This window comes from Crinia signifera, chromosome 4 (assembly GCF_055691185.1).
Source record: "Crinia signifera chromosome 4, ASM5569118v1, whole genome shotgun sequence".
NCBI classification, from domain to species: domain Eukaryota; kingdom Metazoa; phylum Chordata; class Amphibia; order Anura; family Myobatrachidae; genus Crinia; species Crinia signifera.
In genome coordinates, this window is record NC_139220.1 from 182,716,279 (window position 1) to 182,732,831 (window position 16,553).

Genomic DNA, 16,553 nt, shown 5'->3' on the forward strand with positions numbered 1-16,553 from the left:
GCTGTCCTTAGACGAGATGGACCTACAGGCCTCTGTCGGCTCAGGCCTCCCTGCTGCTCATTAAATAATGGACTTCTAACAAGTGTCTACACTGATTACACCTAGGACCCAGTGAGACCCTCCTCCAGCAATAGCTTGGTAATAAAACTTTTTAACCAAACCAGCAAATCAAGATGCAAACTATAAATTAGCTAAGAGTCATGCCCTCTTCCAAAAGCCAGGAGATAGCAAACATTTCAGTTGTTAACAACCCATCAAATGCATAGGCAAGCTATTATAAAAGATACCTTATCCCTATTGCAATGCTTTCATTCCTAATCACCCAATTAGACAATTAATATTTCAGTGCAAACAATAGAGATAATCTGTTGGGGTATTCTAAAATAATTACAAATGAGGCGTAACATTACACTATAATGTCCAGTTACCTAACAGATTGGATAGGCAGTTGCAGAGCAAGAGGTACAGTTGGAGAGATAAAATCCGATATACACATTGGGCCAGATGTACTAAGCTTAAAACGCCTGAAATGGAGAGTGATAAACCACCAGCCAATCGGCTGCTAACTGCCACATGACATGCTGTGTTTCAAAAATGACAGGTAGGAGCTGATTGGTTGGTGGTTTATCGTATTTCAAGGCTTAGTACATCTCTCCCATAAAGGTGTGTCTGATGATAGGGCCATAACTTTACTATACCTCAGGAATACATAATCGTGATAAGGAAGAGGGATAGAAACAATCAATATTAAGTCCAGGACAAAATTTATTGTAGCTTCAAGAAAGATACAGTATCTCTACACCACCAGATTTTCACTGTATCAAGCACACGGTAGAGATTTTTTACTGATCAAGGCCGAGACCCCTGGTGTTGGTAAAACGAATATCATAATAAACCCAATCCAGCTATGGAAACTTATGAGTATTCCTCCCTCCAGGTGTGTTCCCATCAAACAGACCACATTAAAAGTATAGTTTTTTTTATTTCTTTTTAACCTAAAAATGAACAATAAGAGGTGAAATATAGTAGAATGAACCTCCCACAACTGACTTGCCAGCCCCCACCCCAGTCACACGTGTCACTATGAGGCAGCACCAGCAGAAAGTGAAAACTGTGCACTTTTCTAAACCCATGTTTTATGGTAGGTGATATGGTAATAAACATACATAAATTATGTACAGAAGTTATTGCACCCTCCACACCCATTCCCTGCACCAACCAAGGTACTGTATACTAACATACCAGCAAACTTAAAGCAGTGGGTGAAAGAAAAGTTAACAACGATGCACAGCAAAAGCCTAGAAGCCATAGACTCTACACTGGTATACAGTATTTACACCATGTCTAGCACAAATTGCAGGCCCAGGATATAATCAGTGGAATGCAAGGTCAACTGAGCACATATACTGTAAAGCAGGAGAAATTATAGCATAGACAGATAACATGTTCAAGAAAATGCATAATGCTAGGAGAAGTTCTCCAAGCTGTTAGTGTTTCATTCATTTTTTTTTTCCTGTTGAGGATTAAATATTTACTGAATTTATATGTAGCACCCTTTTAACTTGGCTCAGTGATTTAGAGCCTGACATCAATGTTTGTTATACTAATTACAAAGAATTCTGTACTCAAAATGGCTTTTTACGCTGGCGACTAGAGCTTGTCACAGTGATTTTAGTTCCACGTGGTTGGTGGGATTCAATTCTTTGTGATATGCTGCTGAACATCACTGCAATTTCTGGCTATACATTTTATCGCCTATTATAGTAAGTAATCTCTGCTTATTTCTCTATGTGGTGCCAGAGAAAATGATCAAAGATGTGTCTCTGCTGCACATCACGCAATGGAATTGCTCCATAAAAGTCTTATTTTGCTCACTTTATAACTGGAAATATGCTGCTGTTTCCTAGATTCTGAAGTATGTGGAGTGTTTCACAGGCCCAAACATCATGTCTATGCACACCATGCTGATAAACAAGCCACCTGATGCAGGTAAGTAGTGTTTCAGATACTAATGAAAATAAGAGCATAAAATGTATCGGCAATATCCTGAAAGTACATGCATTTCAGAGTAACAATTACCTATATAAATAAAACATGTTTGCACTAAGAACAATCCAGAACAATTACATTCTGGATTGTTCTTTTATACCTCTTTCACACCAGCCTAAATATCTGGGTTGGGTCCGAGAACAACCCGGGACTAGCGCTAGTGTGAAAGGTTCCAGGGACAAATTCCTGGGTTAATTTGCTGGCAATTCAGCTCCCGGGTCCTTCCCGGACTACTGGCTGGTGTGAAAGGTGCAGGGACATATACTTGCTTCCCATGTTGCCTGATGTCAGCTAATGCTGATTTGCTATCAGGGCAACTTCCTGTTTTGGTGGACGCTCACAGACACGCCCAGAGGCAGCATACAGCTTGCAGGGAGACAGTGTGCATGTCCTGTGGCACTACAGACCCCAGAAGTGCATTTTAACCCCTGCAAGCCTGAAAGCCTGCAATGTCTTGGACAAATGATGAGGTGAGGGAGCTATTATGCATTAGAGGGGAAGAGGAGATCCGGCACCAGATTACAGGCACTGTCAAGGATGCCCAGATATACCACAACAAAGTCCATTTGCAATAACATGCTGATAGAAATGCAGGGTAAACCCGGGTTCAGTGCGAAAGGTACCGACCGGGTTGTCCCTGCTCCAAAAGCATGTGTGAATGGGTCCAAATTCGGGAATGTCCCTGCTTGTCACGGGAATTTAATTCCCGGGTTTGTCTCTGCATTTGTGGTGTGAATGGGGTATTAGTGCAAACATGTTTTATTTATATAATGCTCTTTCTCCAACAGAATGCAAGGTGCTTTACAAACATCAAAACAATGCACATAATACAGAAGATATAAGTAATACAGCATAGACAAGGCACAAAGCATTATTTATAAACCACCACATATGTATAATTGATGTTTTCTTGCATTTAGTATGTATCATGAGTCTTGTGCTGTCACTTGGATCATCCTTACAGGGCAAAGTAGAACTTGAGGGGAGATGGAAATATCTCCAGAGGCACCCTGTGTCGCTGTATAAATGTCTCTAGTCCAGCTTATTTTTCTGAACTACATTTATTGAATCCGCTTTTCTCTTTCTTCTTGAGGAGCGCTTACAAATAACAGTATAATTACTCTATACCCAAACTATCTATGCTGCTGAAATGTAGGCAAATCAGGAGCCTAACCCTATGCAGAGTTGATTTTGCAATTTATAAAGATCCTCATCTGTCTTCCCTGAGCATGGATTAGAGTCTCTATAGTAAAGGTGCCCATACTGTACATCTGTGGGCATGATCTCCCGTTCTGCCAGCCAGAAGCATCGGGGAGATTAAGGGGGGTATGCAATGTGCCGCCACTATTTCCGACGTGGGAAATAGCGGCGGCTCCCTATTCAATGCTGTCATTAACGACCGCATTGATGCTGGATCACGGCAGAACGGGCCCGACTTCAGAAGCTGTCGGGCCCGTTCTGCCAATAATGGCCGTGGATTGTCATTATCCAGGCCGTAGATTGACAATCCACGGCCGTTTTCATGGCCACGCGACCATCGGCTGGCGGGACATTGAATCCCGTCTGTCGTTATGCGATCGATCTGACCGCAAACGGGCCAGGATCACGGTTGTCGGCGGGGATCGACAGCCGTGATCCCAGATTGCATACAACCCTAAGCATGTAAAAAAAATGACATTTTCCACAATCCCCACCGGAACTGAAGAATGGGATTTTTATACATGTTTAACCCCTTCCCGCCGCAGCCTGTTTTTGCCTTCCTGACAGAGCCCTTTTTTTCAAATCTGACAGGTATCACTTAAGTGGGGATAACTTTTTTTTGCTTTTACTTATCCCAGTGATTTTGAGATTGTTTTCTCGTGACACATTGTACTTCAAGTTAGTGGTAAATTTGGGTCGATACAGTCTGTGTTTTTTTGTGAAAAATACCAAAATGTCGTAAAAAAATGGAAAATTTAGCAATTTTCAAAATGTTAAATTTTCTGCTTGTGAGACAAATAATCATACCACTCAAAATAGTTAATAACTAACATAGACCATATGTCTACTTTATGTTTCCATCATTATTTCAACATCCTTTTAATTTTTTTTGGACACTAGGAGGCTTAAAATATGAATAGCAAATTCTCCAATTTTTAAGAAAATTTCAAACACTGATTTTTTTAGGGACCAGTTCAGTTCTGATGTGACTTTGAGGGACTTGTATGTGAGACACCCCCATAAATGATGCCATTTCAAAAACTGCACCCCTCACAGTATTCAAAACAGCATTTTGGAAGTTTGTTAACCCTTTAGGTGTTTCACAGGAATTAAAACAAAGTGTAGGTGAAATTTCAAAATTTCATTTTTTTTGCAGATTTGCAATTTTAATACATTTTTCTAAGGAACACAGTAGATTTTACTAGAGAAATGTGACTAAAAATTGATTCCCCCAATTCTTTTGTTTTCATAAATATCCTATATGTGGCCCTAGTGTGCACGTTGACCAAACCACAGGCTTCATAATAGAAGGAGCACCTACTTGATTTTGGAGCCTCCTTTTTATGAGATTATTTTTTAGGCACCATGTAGGTTTCTAGGCACCATAAGATGCTAAAAGTTAGGAACCCCCCCCCCACAAGTGACCCCATTTTGCAAACTACACCCCTCAGGGAATTCATCTAGGGGTATAGTGTACATTTCAAACCCCCAGGGGTTTCACCAATTGTGGTACAACTGGGCAGTGAAAATGAAAAATTAATTTTTTTACACAAAAATGCAGTTCTGGCTCCAAATTTTTCATTTTCACAAGGAATGAAGGAGACAAAGCACCCCAAAATCTGTGCCCCAATTTCTCCCGGGTACGACAATGCCTCACATGTGACCAAAAAATACCATTTGGGTGCATGGCAGGACTCAGAAGGGAAGGAGTGATTTTTGGATTTTGCAGCTCAGATTCTGGTGGAATGTTGGTGGGTGCTATGTCGCATTAGCAAGACCCCCGAAGCACCAATACAGTGGAACCCCCCCACAAGTGACCCCATTTTGCAAACTACACCCCTCAGGGAATTCATCTAGGGGTATAGTGTACATTTCAAACCCCCAGGGGTTTCACCAATTTTGATACAACTGGGCTGTGCAAATGAAAAATTACATTTTTTACACAAAAATGCAGTTCTGGCTCCAAATTTGTCATTTTCACAAGGAACGAAGGAGACAAAGCACCCCAAAATCTGTGTCCCAATTTCTCCCGAGTACGGCAATGCCTCACATGTGACCAAAAAATACCATTTGGGTGCATGGCAGGACTCAGAAGGGAAGGAGTGATTTTTGGATTTTGCAGCTCAGATTCTGGTGGAATGTTGGTGGGTGCTATGTCGCATTAGCAAGACCCCCCAAGCACCAATACAGTGGAACCCCCCCACAAGTGACCCCATTTTGCTAACTACACCCCTCAGGGAATTCATCTAGGGGTATAGTGTACATTTCAAACCCCCAGGGGTTTCACCAATTTTGATACAACTGGGCTGTGCAAATGAAAAATTACATTTTTTACACAAAAATGCAGTTCTGGCTCCAAATTTTTCATTTTCACAAGGAATGAAGGAGACAAAGCACCCCAAAATCTGTGCCCCAATTTCTCCCGAGTACGGCAATGCCTCACATGTGACCAAAAAATACCAGTTGGGTGCATGGCAGGACTCAGAAGGGAAGGAGTGATTTTTGGATTCTGCAGCTCAGATTCTGGTGGAATGTTGGTGGGTGCTATGTCGCATTAGCAAGACCCCCGAAGCACCAATACAGTGGAACCCCCCCACAAGTGACCCCATTTTGCAAACTACACCCCTCAGGGAATTCATCTAGGGGTATAGTGTACATTTCAAACCCCCAGGGGTTTCACCAATTTTGATACAACTGGGCTGTGCAAATGAAAAATTACATTTTTTACACAAAAATGCAGTTCTGGCTCAAAATTTTTCATTTTCACAAGGAATGAAGGAGACAAAGCACCCCAAAATCTGTGCCCCAATTTCTCCCGAGTACGACAATGCCTCATGTGTGACCAAAAAATGACAGGACTCAGAAGGGAAGGAGTGATATTTGGATTTTGCAGCACAGATTCTGGTGGAATGTTGGTGGGTGCTATGTCGCATTAGCAAGACCCCCGAAGCACCAATACAGTGGAACCCCCCCACAAGTGACCCCATTTTGCAAACTACACCCCTCAGGGAATTCATCTAGGGGTATAGTGTACATTTCAAACCCCCAGGGGTTTCACCAATTTTGATACAACTGGGCTGTGCAAATGAAAAATTACATTTTTTTACACAAAAATGCAGTTCTGGCTCCAAATTTTTCATTTTCACAAGGAATGAAGGAGACAAAGCACCCCAAAATCTGTGCCCCAATTTCTCCCGAGTATGGCAATGCCTCATATGTGACCAAAAAATACCAGTTGGGTGCATGGCAGGACTCAGAAGGGAAGGAGTGATTTTTGGATTTTGCAGCTCAGATTCTGGTGGAATGAATGGTGGGTGCTATGTGGCATTAGCAAGACCCCCGAAGCACGGTGAAATGATGAACCTAATAATCCATAGATGTGTGGTATATTTTAAAACACTCCTTTATATATAGGCCGGGTTTGTCGGGGCAAGTTTCACAGTGGAAAATAGTATCCTTTCTTATTCCCTTTTTATAGCAAACTTTGCACCTTTTTTGTGTCCTGTCCCTTCTTGCAGTGGAGGGGATTTCGTTAGGAAAATGCTGCCCTGGTACAATACGGGGGCCAGTACTAGAAGTACTGGGGCCCTCTGCCTGCTGGTTCCCAAATATTAGGCCCTTTATGTCCCCCTTTATGTCCCCCTCTGGCTGGTAGAATGGAATAGCACGTAAGCGTTATACAGTGCCATCTGGATGATATACACGGCCAGCTTCTTGTACCAGATTTTTGTTTTCCGCAGGGGACTGTACGGCTTCAGTACCTGATCTGAAAGATCCACTCCGCCCATGTACTTATTGTAATCTAGGATACAATTAGGTTTTGAGGTGTGGGTACTGGTACCTCGTACAGGGATGGAGGTGGTACTGTCTCCATGAATTGTTGTCAGTATAAGGACATCCCTCTTGTCCTTATATTTGACCAACAACATATTTTCGGTGGATTGTGCCCTGCTTTCACCCCTTCTCAGTACTTGGGCAATGTGCGTTTTTGGGAGGCCTCTTTGGTTCTTGCGCACAGTACCGCAAGCTGCTGTACCTCTTGAACCAAGGGCCTTAAACAGGGGGATGCTAGTGTAAAAGTTATCCACATAGAGGTGATAACCTTTATCCAGGAAGGGGTGCACTAAATCCCAGACAATTTTTCCACTAACACCTACGAGGGAGGGGGGGCATTCTGGCGGTTCAATTCTTGAATCCTTCCCTTCATATACCCTAAACCTGTGGGTGTACCCTGAGGTGCTTTCACACAGTTTATACATTTTTATGCCATACCTTGCCCTCTTACTGGGAAGGTACTGGCGGAATTTAACCCTTCCTTTAAAATGTATAAGGGACTCGTCGATACAAATAAATTTTTCAGGGATGTACATCTCTGCAAATTTGGCACTGAAATGATCAATGACCGGCCTGACTTTGAATAGCCGGTCAAAGGTGGGATCATCTCTGGGTGGGCACTGTGCATTATCGGTGTAATGTAAAAATTTAAGGATTATCGCAAAACGAGTCCGAGTCATGGCCATACGGTAAAGTGGGGTGCTGTACAGAACATCTGTACTCCAAAATTGCCTAATTTCTGGCTTTTTTACTATGCCCATATGTAACACCAGACCCCAAAACGTCATCATCTCTACTGTATCTACAGGGGTCCACCTAGCAAATGATGACGTGGGGTTTTGAGCAATAACCTGCTGGGCATATAAATTACTGTGGTCCACCATTAAATTTATAAAATCATCAGAGAAAAATAATTTGAAAAAGTCGATTTCTCTGAGACCTGTTGAAACAAATTGGATTCCTGGGATGGCCAAAAACTCAGGAACCTGGGGCTCAAAATTGTCTGGTGGTGGGGTCCATACGGGATCAATCATTTGGGGGGGGTCTCAGCTGCTCTACGGGGGCGTCTTTGAGGGGGTCCCTCATCACTAGAGGAGGAAGAGGAGCTTAAGACGAATCCTTCAAATTCCCCGCTTGCATCACTGGCTGTGTCAGAGTCAGAGGCAAGCATGGCATATGCCTCCTCCGCTGAATACATTCTTCTGGATGACTGGGATGACATTTGGGATGACATTTGGGATGCCATTTTTATTTTTGTGTTTCTGTAAGTGTAATGTTTCAACACGTGTATAGTGTTGGGGGGGTACAAACTTTATTTCAACACGGGGGGTATGTAGTGTGTAGTGTGTATGTAGTGCAGAAAAAAAAATACTTTATACAGGAATTTGATCCCAATAAAAAAAAAAAAAATTGAAGGGGTTAAAAAAAAAAAGGTCCTGCGCCAAAAATTGAGCACAGATGGTAGTCAGTAACGTCCGTCACTGAACAGCGCTCAAAGGCAACAGGTGTAAAAACAATTTAAAAAAAAAAATACCACAGCACTCTCCAAAAAAAAAACAATTTAAAAAAACTGCAGAAAAAAAATGATATCAACCCTGTGCCAAAAATGCTGTTCAGTGATGTATGTCACTGATCAGCGGCCACAGGACACCCACAAAAGCACCCACAAAAGCAACGTGGGTGTAAAAACAAAACCCCACTGCAATCCCCCCCCCCAAAAAAAAACCTGCAGATCAGTGATGCAGTGATGCGACACTGATTAGCAGTGAGGGGCTGCAGGCAGATAACTGTGGGTGCAACCTGACAGGGTATATATAAAAAAAAAAACCCTGGACCCCCAAAAAGTTGCTGATCAGTTAATTAATTTAAACTGATCAGCACAAAAGGGGGGGCAGCAGTCAGTTGCACAGGCAGCACAACCTTTGGTGCAACTGACAGGTATATATATAAAAAAAAAAAAAAAAGTTGCTGATCAGCACAGATATACTGATCAGCACAAAAGGGGTGCAGCAGACACAAAATATAGCACTCTCTGTCACTCTCTGTCACTATCTCTCACGATCTGTGACTCTATGACACTGCAGCAGCAGGACACAGGAAGTCACAAGATCCAGGAAGCATCCAACTGCTGGCAGCACGCTACCAGCGGTGATCAGCGGTGATCAGGTAAGTATCAGGCAAGGTTCAGGTATGTATATCACGAGAGAGTGGCCGGTGACCGCTCTGCACGCAATTTCAGACCGGAATGGCGTCTGCAGTGCAGTCACCGTTAGTTTAAATGGCGCGCCTTGGCTGTGATTGGTCCGTCGGTCCGACGGACCAATCACAGCCTTGGGGGCAGGTGGGGTGAGGTGTCGTCGTCACCGATGACCCCCTCATGCCCCCTCACACCCGGCGGTGATTGACACCTGTGTTACCGAGCGTCTGATTCGCCGGTAACACAGGAAAACGCTGCGAATGGCTGTTCACATTGAACAGCCAATCACAGCGATCGCCGACGGGGGGACAGCAGACATCCTCCCTCTGTCACTGCGTCTCGAGACGCAGTGGCACTTTGAAGTCATGACGTATATATACGTCATGTGTCGGGAAGTACATCCCGGCCATGACGTATATATACGTCAAATGTGGGGAAGGGGTTAATATCCCCCGATGTGAGAATCATAGGATTGGAGGATTGCCCCAATACATACTGGGTGAAATTTAATAGGATAAGAGATTCAGAAAGTGAGAGATTTGGTAAGAAATCTAGAGGGTTTTTTTAAAGCGGCAATCATTTACACTGCAAAACCAGTTCGATATTGCAGTGTAAATGATTGCTGCTTTTAAAAAAAAAACCTGAAGATTTCATACCAAATCTCTCACTTTCTTAATATCTCATCCTATTAAATTTCACCCCATATGTATGGGCACCATAACCCATAATCCTCATTACACCTGACCACACGCTCACAAATGTGATTATTCCATTTGTTTCTGTGGGACCAAAATACTATTTTGTGTACTGTGGCTGGCTGCAACATTTCATAAGGCAGAGGATTGTTTGAATTAAGGTGAACCTGGCTAGCGTATATATGAGAAATAGAATTTGAGAACCACTGATTTTTGAAGTATCTGCAGTTTTTGTAAAGATAAAAGTTCTATTTCCCTCAAAGGTAAAAAGACCTCTCGGCATCCAATGCATCAGGATCTCCATTACTTTCCATTCAGACCTGCAGATCAAATTGTCTGTGCTTGGACAGCCATGGAGAGAATTGACCGAAGCAATGGATGTCTGGTTGTTGTTCCCGGAACACACAAAGGAGAACTCAAGCAGCACGATTACCCAGAGTGGGAGGTAAGGAGGCATTCTTACTTCTACTGCTTTTATACTTGCTTTGGCTAAACCAAAAAAAACAACAACAACAAAATAAAAAACAGCCATAATCTTTACTTTAGTTGATAAGAACATTGCATCGGCAACAAAAACATAATACTGAACTCTCTTATGCAAGTTTGTGCATGGACATGGTTTTTTTTTTTTTTGGGGGGGGAGGGGGTGTCTGACTAGGTGGGCCAAGGGCTTCTTGTCTGCTATCACATTCTGTGAATGGGAGTATCCAATTACCCCCATTTCAAATTTTTTTACTAGTTTTCTTGATCGGGCTCTGTGATTAAATTGCCCGCTTGTACCAGCTAATATTAGTCAGTGCATGGCAAAAAGGGGAAGTCTGGCAGTGAAGGGGCGATGAAGATCTAAACCATAGAAGTCCTGAATGGGTGGCAGCCATGCAAAAGAGCATAAAGGCTGCAACCGCCCCAAGTGAAGATCGAAGATGCCATTCAGTGGCCAGCTGAAGCACATGCCCCACTCGCCCCCGTTACTTCACTGATTTTGTAGGTCCGCTTGTGAAGTTTATCCAAGATTCTGAAAGGAAGTAAAACTCAAACTATAGATCTGATCTGTTTCTTTTACCTTTGTGTACTTTGCTGAAGATGTTACAGTAGCTCATTTGTGGTTGACTGCTGTGGAGCATATGCTAGGAAGATAAAGTTATAATTTTGACTTTTTTTTATCCTCCTAGGGTGGTGTTAATAAAATGTACCATGGGGTGCGTGATTATGACCCAAGCATTCCCAGAGTGCACTTGGCCATGGAAAAAGGAGACACTGTGTTCTTTCATCCAATCCTTATCCATGGTTCTGGAATGAACAAGACAGCTGGGTTTAGGAAGGTAACAAATCCCAGTAGCAGAATTTTTTTTTACTTGTCCAAGAAGGAAACCTTTCACCTTGCACTACATATCGAACAGCATTGTAATATGGCTGGAGACATTTGTGTGAGTGTCTTTCTTGTTGGTATACCCAGCTTTGTCTAGTAAAGCTAGGATGTAGAGACTTCACAGGATACTGGTATATTAAAAGACAACAACTGAACCAACTTATGTACCATGCATTCTATCATCGATATTGCTTATGGTTGGTGGTGCTCCCAGAATTAGGAGTAACAACTAGAATGTGTAGACAAAGAAGGCAACCATTCTCTGTGGAGCACTTTTATGTGTATTAATTCAGGTTTGGATCTTGTACTCATCTATATATTCATCGTTGTATATGTCAGTGAGCTATCAGAGAATCAGAATTTTACCCCTCTGTATTTAAAATGATTATACAGTTATTTAGATAATGTCAGAGGATCTGACCCTTTGAAAAGTAACAGAACCTATGAAAGTAGTCTACACAACATGAGTTTAAACCATGGTGTACGACCCCACATACACCATAAGCATTCAGGACTGTACACTTATATGTGCATATGCCACAAAGGCATAATTAACAGTGTAGTCTGTACTATTGTAGTGAGAGAGAGCCTCCGGTGTGACCTGTGCTGTAACCTACATAACGCATAAGACACCCAATGAGAGAGCAACAGTCACCACCGAATGGCAGAAAGAATATAGAGCCAGATTCAGCAAGGCTCGCAAAGTAGCAGTTGTTCGCTGCTCAGCGAGCCCTGAAACTCCGCCCAGGCAAACAAATCCCCTCGGTAACATGCGAGGTGATGTACGGGAACACATCCCCTCGCATCCGTCAAAAAGGGGAGAGAAATCATTCTATAGTTCGCCACCCATAAAAATGATTTGTGAAACTCGCTGAAGCCGTTCACTCCCATGGTCTGCACATGCGCAGACCTCCTTCCATGGGAACGGGGCCAAATCTGGCCCCTCCGATCGGTGATGAATCAGCCCCATAGTACACTTCTGCTTTCAAATTAGAAATACCTAGTACCCTGTTACTGTTGCATTGCATCTGCTTTGAGCGGGCTTACTATTGTGTCTATATTCAGCTAAGGAATCAGAGATGCTTAATTGAAACACCATCAGGGCTGGACTGGCCCACAGGGGAATAGGGAAAACCCCCAGGGGGTTGCATTGACTGCGGGCCCACCTTCATTTTTCATGATCAGGTTCCACATTCTATACCAGTGCACTGGAATTAAACAATATATATGGTAAATGATACTGCAGGTAACTATGGTATATTTTCTACACTGCATTGTTGTAATTAATGCATGTTTTCATGCATACACTAGCAGTGTTTAATATAGATCACATTTATGTATATATCTTTATCAAGGGACCCAGACCATGCACTCTGTAATGGTTAACCAAACTTCTGTGGTGGCTGGCCACACCCTTAAGCAAGGGCCCATACCACTTAATTCCCCCGGTGAGCCCTCTATACCCAAGTTTAACACTGAACATAGTGCACTATAAATAGACACTTGGAACATTGTGTCTGCCTTTATGAATGTTTGTTGCCTTATTTACTCATGACTACAGGACAATAGAAGGCGTTAAAGACAAATGTAACTTTTGGACAGCTGGAAGGAAATATAGCAGATATAGTAAAATAGGAAAGCACTGTATCTGCCTATTGCTACTTGTTCTGATACATTACTACATGTACTGCTGCAGGATGGTAGAAAAAGTAACAAATACAAGTTACAGTATTTATAGTATAGCACAATAGAAACATGCTATGTAGTAGTTGCTTTCCTGCTCCTGGTGTGTGTGTGTATGTGTGTGTGTGTGTGTGTGTGTCAAATTTTTTAACCTCCTATCTTTCATTGTTTTTTTTGCCCCTTTTTTTTCCCCCAACAATAAAGGGAAAAAGGCTTTTTAATAGAACGCATTAAAAGTGATGTTTTAAAGATAACTACATATCTTTGTGTGTCTATCAAATACAACCTTTTCCTCTTGTGTATTATTCTGGTTTGCAAAAGCAAATTCCTTCTCACCATCTAACTCTCTCTGCGGAAGTTACATCTGCCGCAACTGCAGTGCACATGGTTTTGTCCATTTGAGAAGGAATTTGTATTTGCGAGTGAACCAGAATAAGGGCCTATATGTATGGTTGTTAAGGCTGCATACCCTGTGATAGATACAGCCATATAAATATTTAACTGGGCTGTCACTAACTTTGACATTAATACAGTATTTATGTGTGCAGATATATGTTGCTTTACAGTCTTTTGTATGTTTTGAATATCACATTATTTAAATAAGAATGCCCTTCAAAGAATTTGTCTTGTCCGTGTCTACGCAATCTTGTAACTTGTTACTTATTTTGCTTTGTATAAGTGAGCACAAATCATGTTCTTTCTTCTTAGCACTAAAATCTGTTTTGTATGGTCAAGTTTGTATTATTTGCATTGTCTTTGGAAAATAATTCAGTAAATCGCAGTTTCCCAATTCTAGGCAATTTCCTGCCATTATGCCAGCTCTGATTGCTACTATATAGATGTCAAGGGCACATCTCAGGAGAACATTGAGAAGGAGGTTGCAGAAATTGCACTGAAGCGCTATGGAGTGGAGACTGAGATCTCACTTAAGGTGAAGCATTGTCTGCTGCATGTCTCTATTTTCGTGTACATTATTAAAACAGCCAAACCTTTATCTATCCATCTTGCAGTTTGTCTTTTTAACATGTTTCTGTAGTTATAAATAAATCTGGCCATACACATGTCATTTTTTCTTGGCATTTACAAAGTAAATTTAGCCATCCAATGACCTGTCCTGGGGCACATGCAGCCAGGACATTAGAAACTAAGATTTATCTACTTACCCCAGTAAAGTGTCTGCTGCCTGACCTTTCCCACTGCAGTTACAGATGTCCTGATGTACACTGGCACAGCCTACCACTTCCTGTGGCTATGAAGAGGCCACATTAAACTGGGAAAGCTTCTATTTCAGCCACAACACTAGTTACATGTAATTGCTAGAAAACCATTTCCAGTTATTGAGATCTTCATGTTAGGCAGCCAAAATGTAGTGATTCTGTACTACTGCTGTGGACAAAATGATGCCAAAGTGAATGTCTGTCCTCACAGTTGTGACCGGCGAGGGTACCAACGTTCCCGCAGTCCTAGGGCAAAATCATTAGTGATATCGAGTAATGTGTACATACCCTAAACAATCCTAGATTCACTTTAACTTTGGTGTGTTACATTTTAAGTGTGTTAGGTGATTGATTCATGCTAGAAGTTTTGATCAGTTAAACATTTGTTTAGGTAGTATTTTGGCAGTCATATTAATGAATAGTCTGCCATCTTGCAAATAACGTGTTTATCATTTGAGAATTACAGTCAAGGCAAATAGATACCCAGTCTGCAGTCCCTTTCTCATGTCACACGATAAGAGCTGTAGCTAAAAAACAAGCTGCTTGTCTCCATGGGGCAGATGTATGAAGCAGGGATAGTTCCCCTTGGCAACCAATCAGCTGCTCTGTTTAATTTCATAGTCTGCAAATTATAGATGTTACTTCAATATTCATTGGTTGCCATGGGCAACTTCTCCTCTGGCTCACTTATCCTCCCTGATCACTGATTCATCCATCTGCCCCAATGTGAGATAAAGAGCAGCTAACCTTTCCTTTATTTCGGTAAATAGAAGATGGCAGACATGTTCTGCATCATTTGTAGGTCTGAAACAGACTATTGCCCTCATTGTGAGCAGTGCTGTAATTCCTGACAAAGATGTAGAGCCCATGTGCAGTCTGTAATGCACGTTTGTACTTTGCACCAGGTCCAGGAAATAAGTGGGTATATATTTCATGCATAGGGGAACTGATAAACCCCGCCACAACGGTTGTTGCTCTTACTTAATGGGGTTGGGTATGAAATCCCGAGTCCAAATACCAACAACAGGATCAGAAACCTGACGGATTGTGGTATGTATTTTTACAATAAACCTAACCTCCCCCTCCCGCACAGTCTACCCCTAACAGTCCATTTCTGTAACTTAACCCCAACTAACTTCAACCCTATTACTTACCTATAGGATCCATCAGTCTTCTGACTGTTGGGATCCTGACTCCCGGGATCCTTCCCACATCCCACTCTGTGTTGGTAGTTGTGAAGATTAAGTATAAAAAATGTAGATTATTATGTGGAGAATTAGATGCAAAAACCATGATGCAGAACAATATAACAATTTTTTTTTTTTTTTTACAGGACGCATGGATGGCAAAGGGACGTGCTATTCAAGGAGATAGAATAAATCTTTAACTACAGTTCTTACAGTTGAACTTAAAAATAACAATACAGGATCTACAAGTAATCTCCTCTGCATTCTGATTGCTATTCAGACAAAGTATGAAATCATTATTTAATTAAGGAGACCAGTTATGTTCTGACAAATAACACTATTGAAACCAAGACATAAAATATATGCCATGGGCCTGGCAGAATATCAATCAAAGATTAACATTACATAATTGAACCTGGATTATATTAATATGGAGATTTGGAGAATTCCCTATGACGATATGAAGGACTGTGCAGACCATGCAGTCTGTGCTCGGACATCAGATGACCTCTACATGCTGTCCTGGACATTTCCAGTATTGTCCCTTTATCTAGCATACCAATGTCCCCATAGACCTCTACTTATCTGTTTGCTGCATAACCACTCTTTTATATGGCAGATTTTTGCAAATGTTCCATAAAGTGAGAGTAGTTTTAAAGCCTTTCTCTTTGGTACATAATATTATGAAATTTTAAGATTTCAAAGATAACATAATTTCAAATAAAGCACTTTTTAAATGGAGCCCTTTTTGTCAGAATCAAAATGTGTTGGTCTAGTAATATTATGCACCTGCTCTGTTGAAAACAATATTTTGTAGTGTGGGGAAAAATTATTCCAACCTGTTAGAAGAGCAAAAAAATTAGCAATTGGATTGGGTACAAAATCCCTGCAGATCATGTTAAAGATCTTTGCCCCATGCCTAACATTAACATCCCATCCCCTCCCACAATCTAAGCTCCCCCATTCACACAAAAACATTAACAAACACTCAGCTTAACACCCCCCCCCCCCCCTTTCCCAACTCCTGCAGCATAACCTTAAGGCCCCCATCTAGGGCGACTTGTCCTTAGGACAAGTCGCCCCCGACTTCCCCCTGAGCTTCCCCGGCTGCTCCCCGGGGGA

General features: G+C 41.9%; 1 protein-coding gene across 1 annotated transcript in view; it reads left to right on the forward strand.

The window, feature by feature from the left end:
* The window catches only part of PHYH (phytanoyl-CoA 2-hydroxylase), a 28,454-nt gene extending 12,282 nt beyond the window's left edge, over positions 1-16,172 (forward strand). The window contains exons 5-9 of the mRNA XM_083183122.1: positions 1,908-1,989; positions 10,239-10,420; positions 11,148-11,297; positions 13,824-13,958; positions 15,578-16,172. Of these exons, the coding sequence (XP_083039248.1) occupies positions 1,908-1,989; positions 10,239-10,420; positions 11,148-11,297; positions 13,824-13,958; positions 15,578-15,631 (603 nt within the window). The 3' untranslated portion in view covers positions 15,632-16,172. The remainder of the gene's footprint in view (positions 1-1,907; positions 1,990-10,238; positions 10,421-11,147; positions 11,298-13,823; positions 13,959-15,577) is intronic.
* Positions 16,173-16,553: the final 381 nt, after the last annotated feature.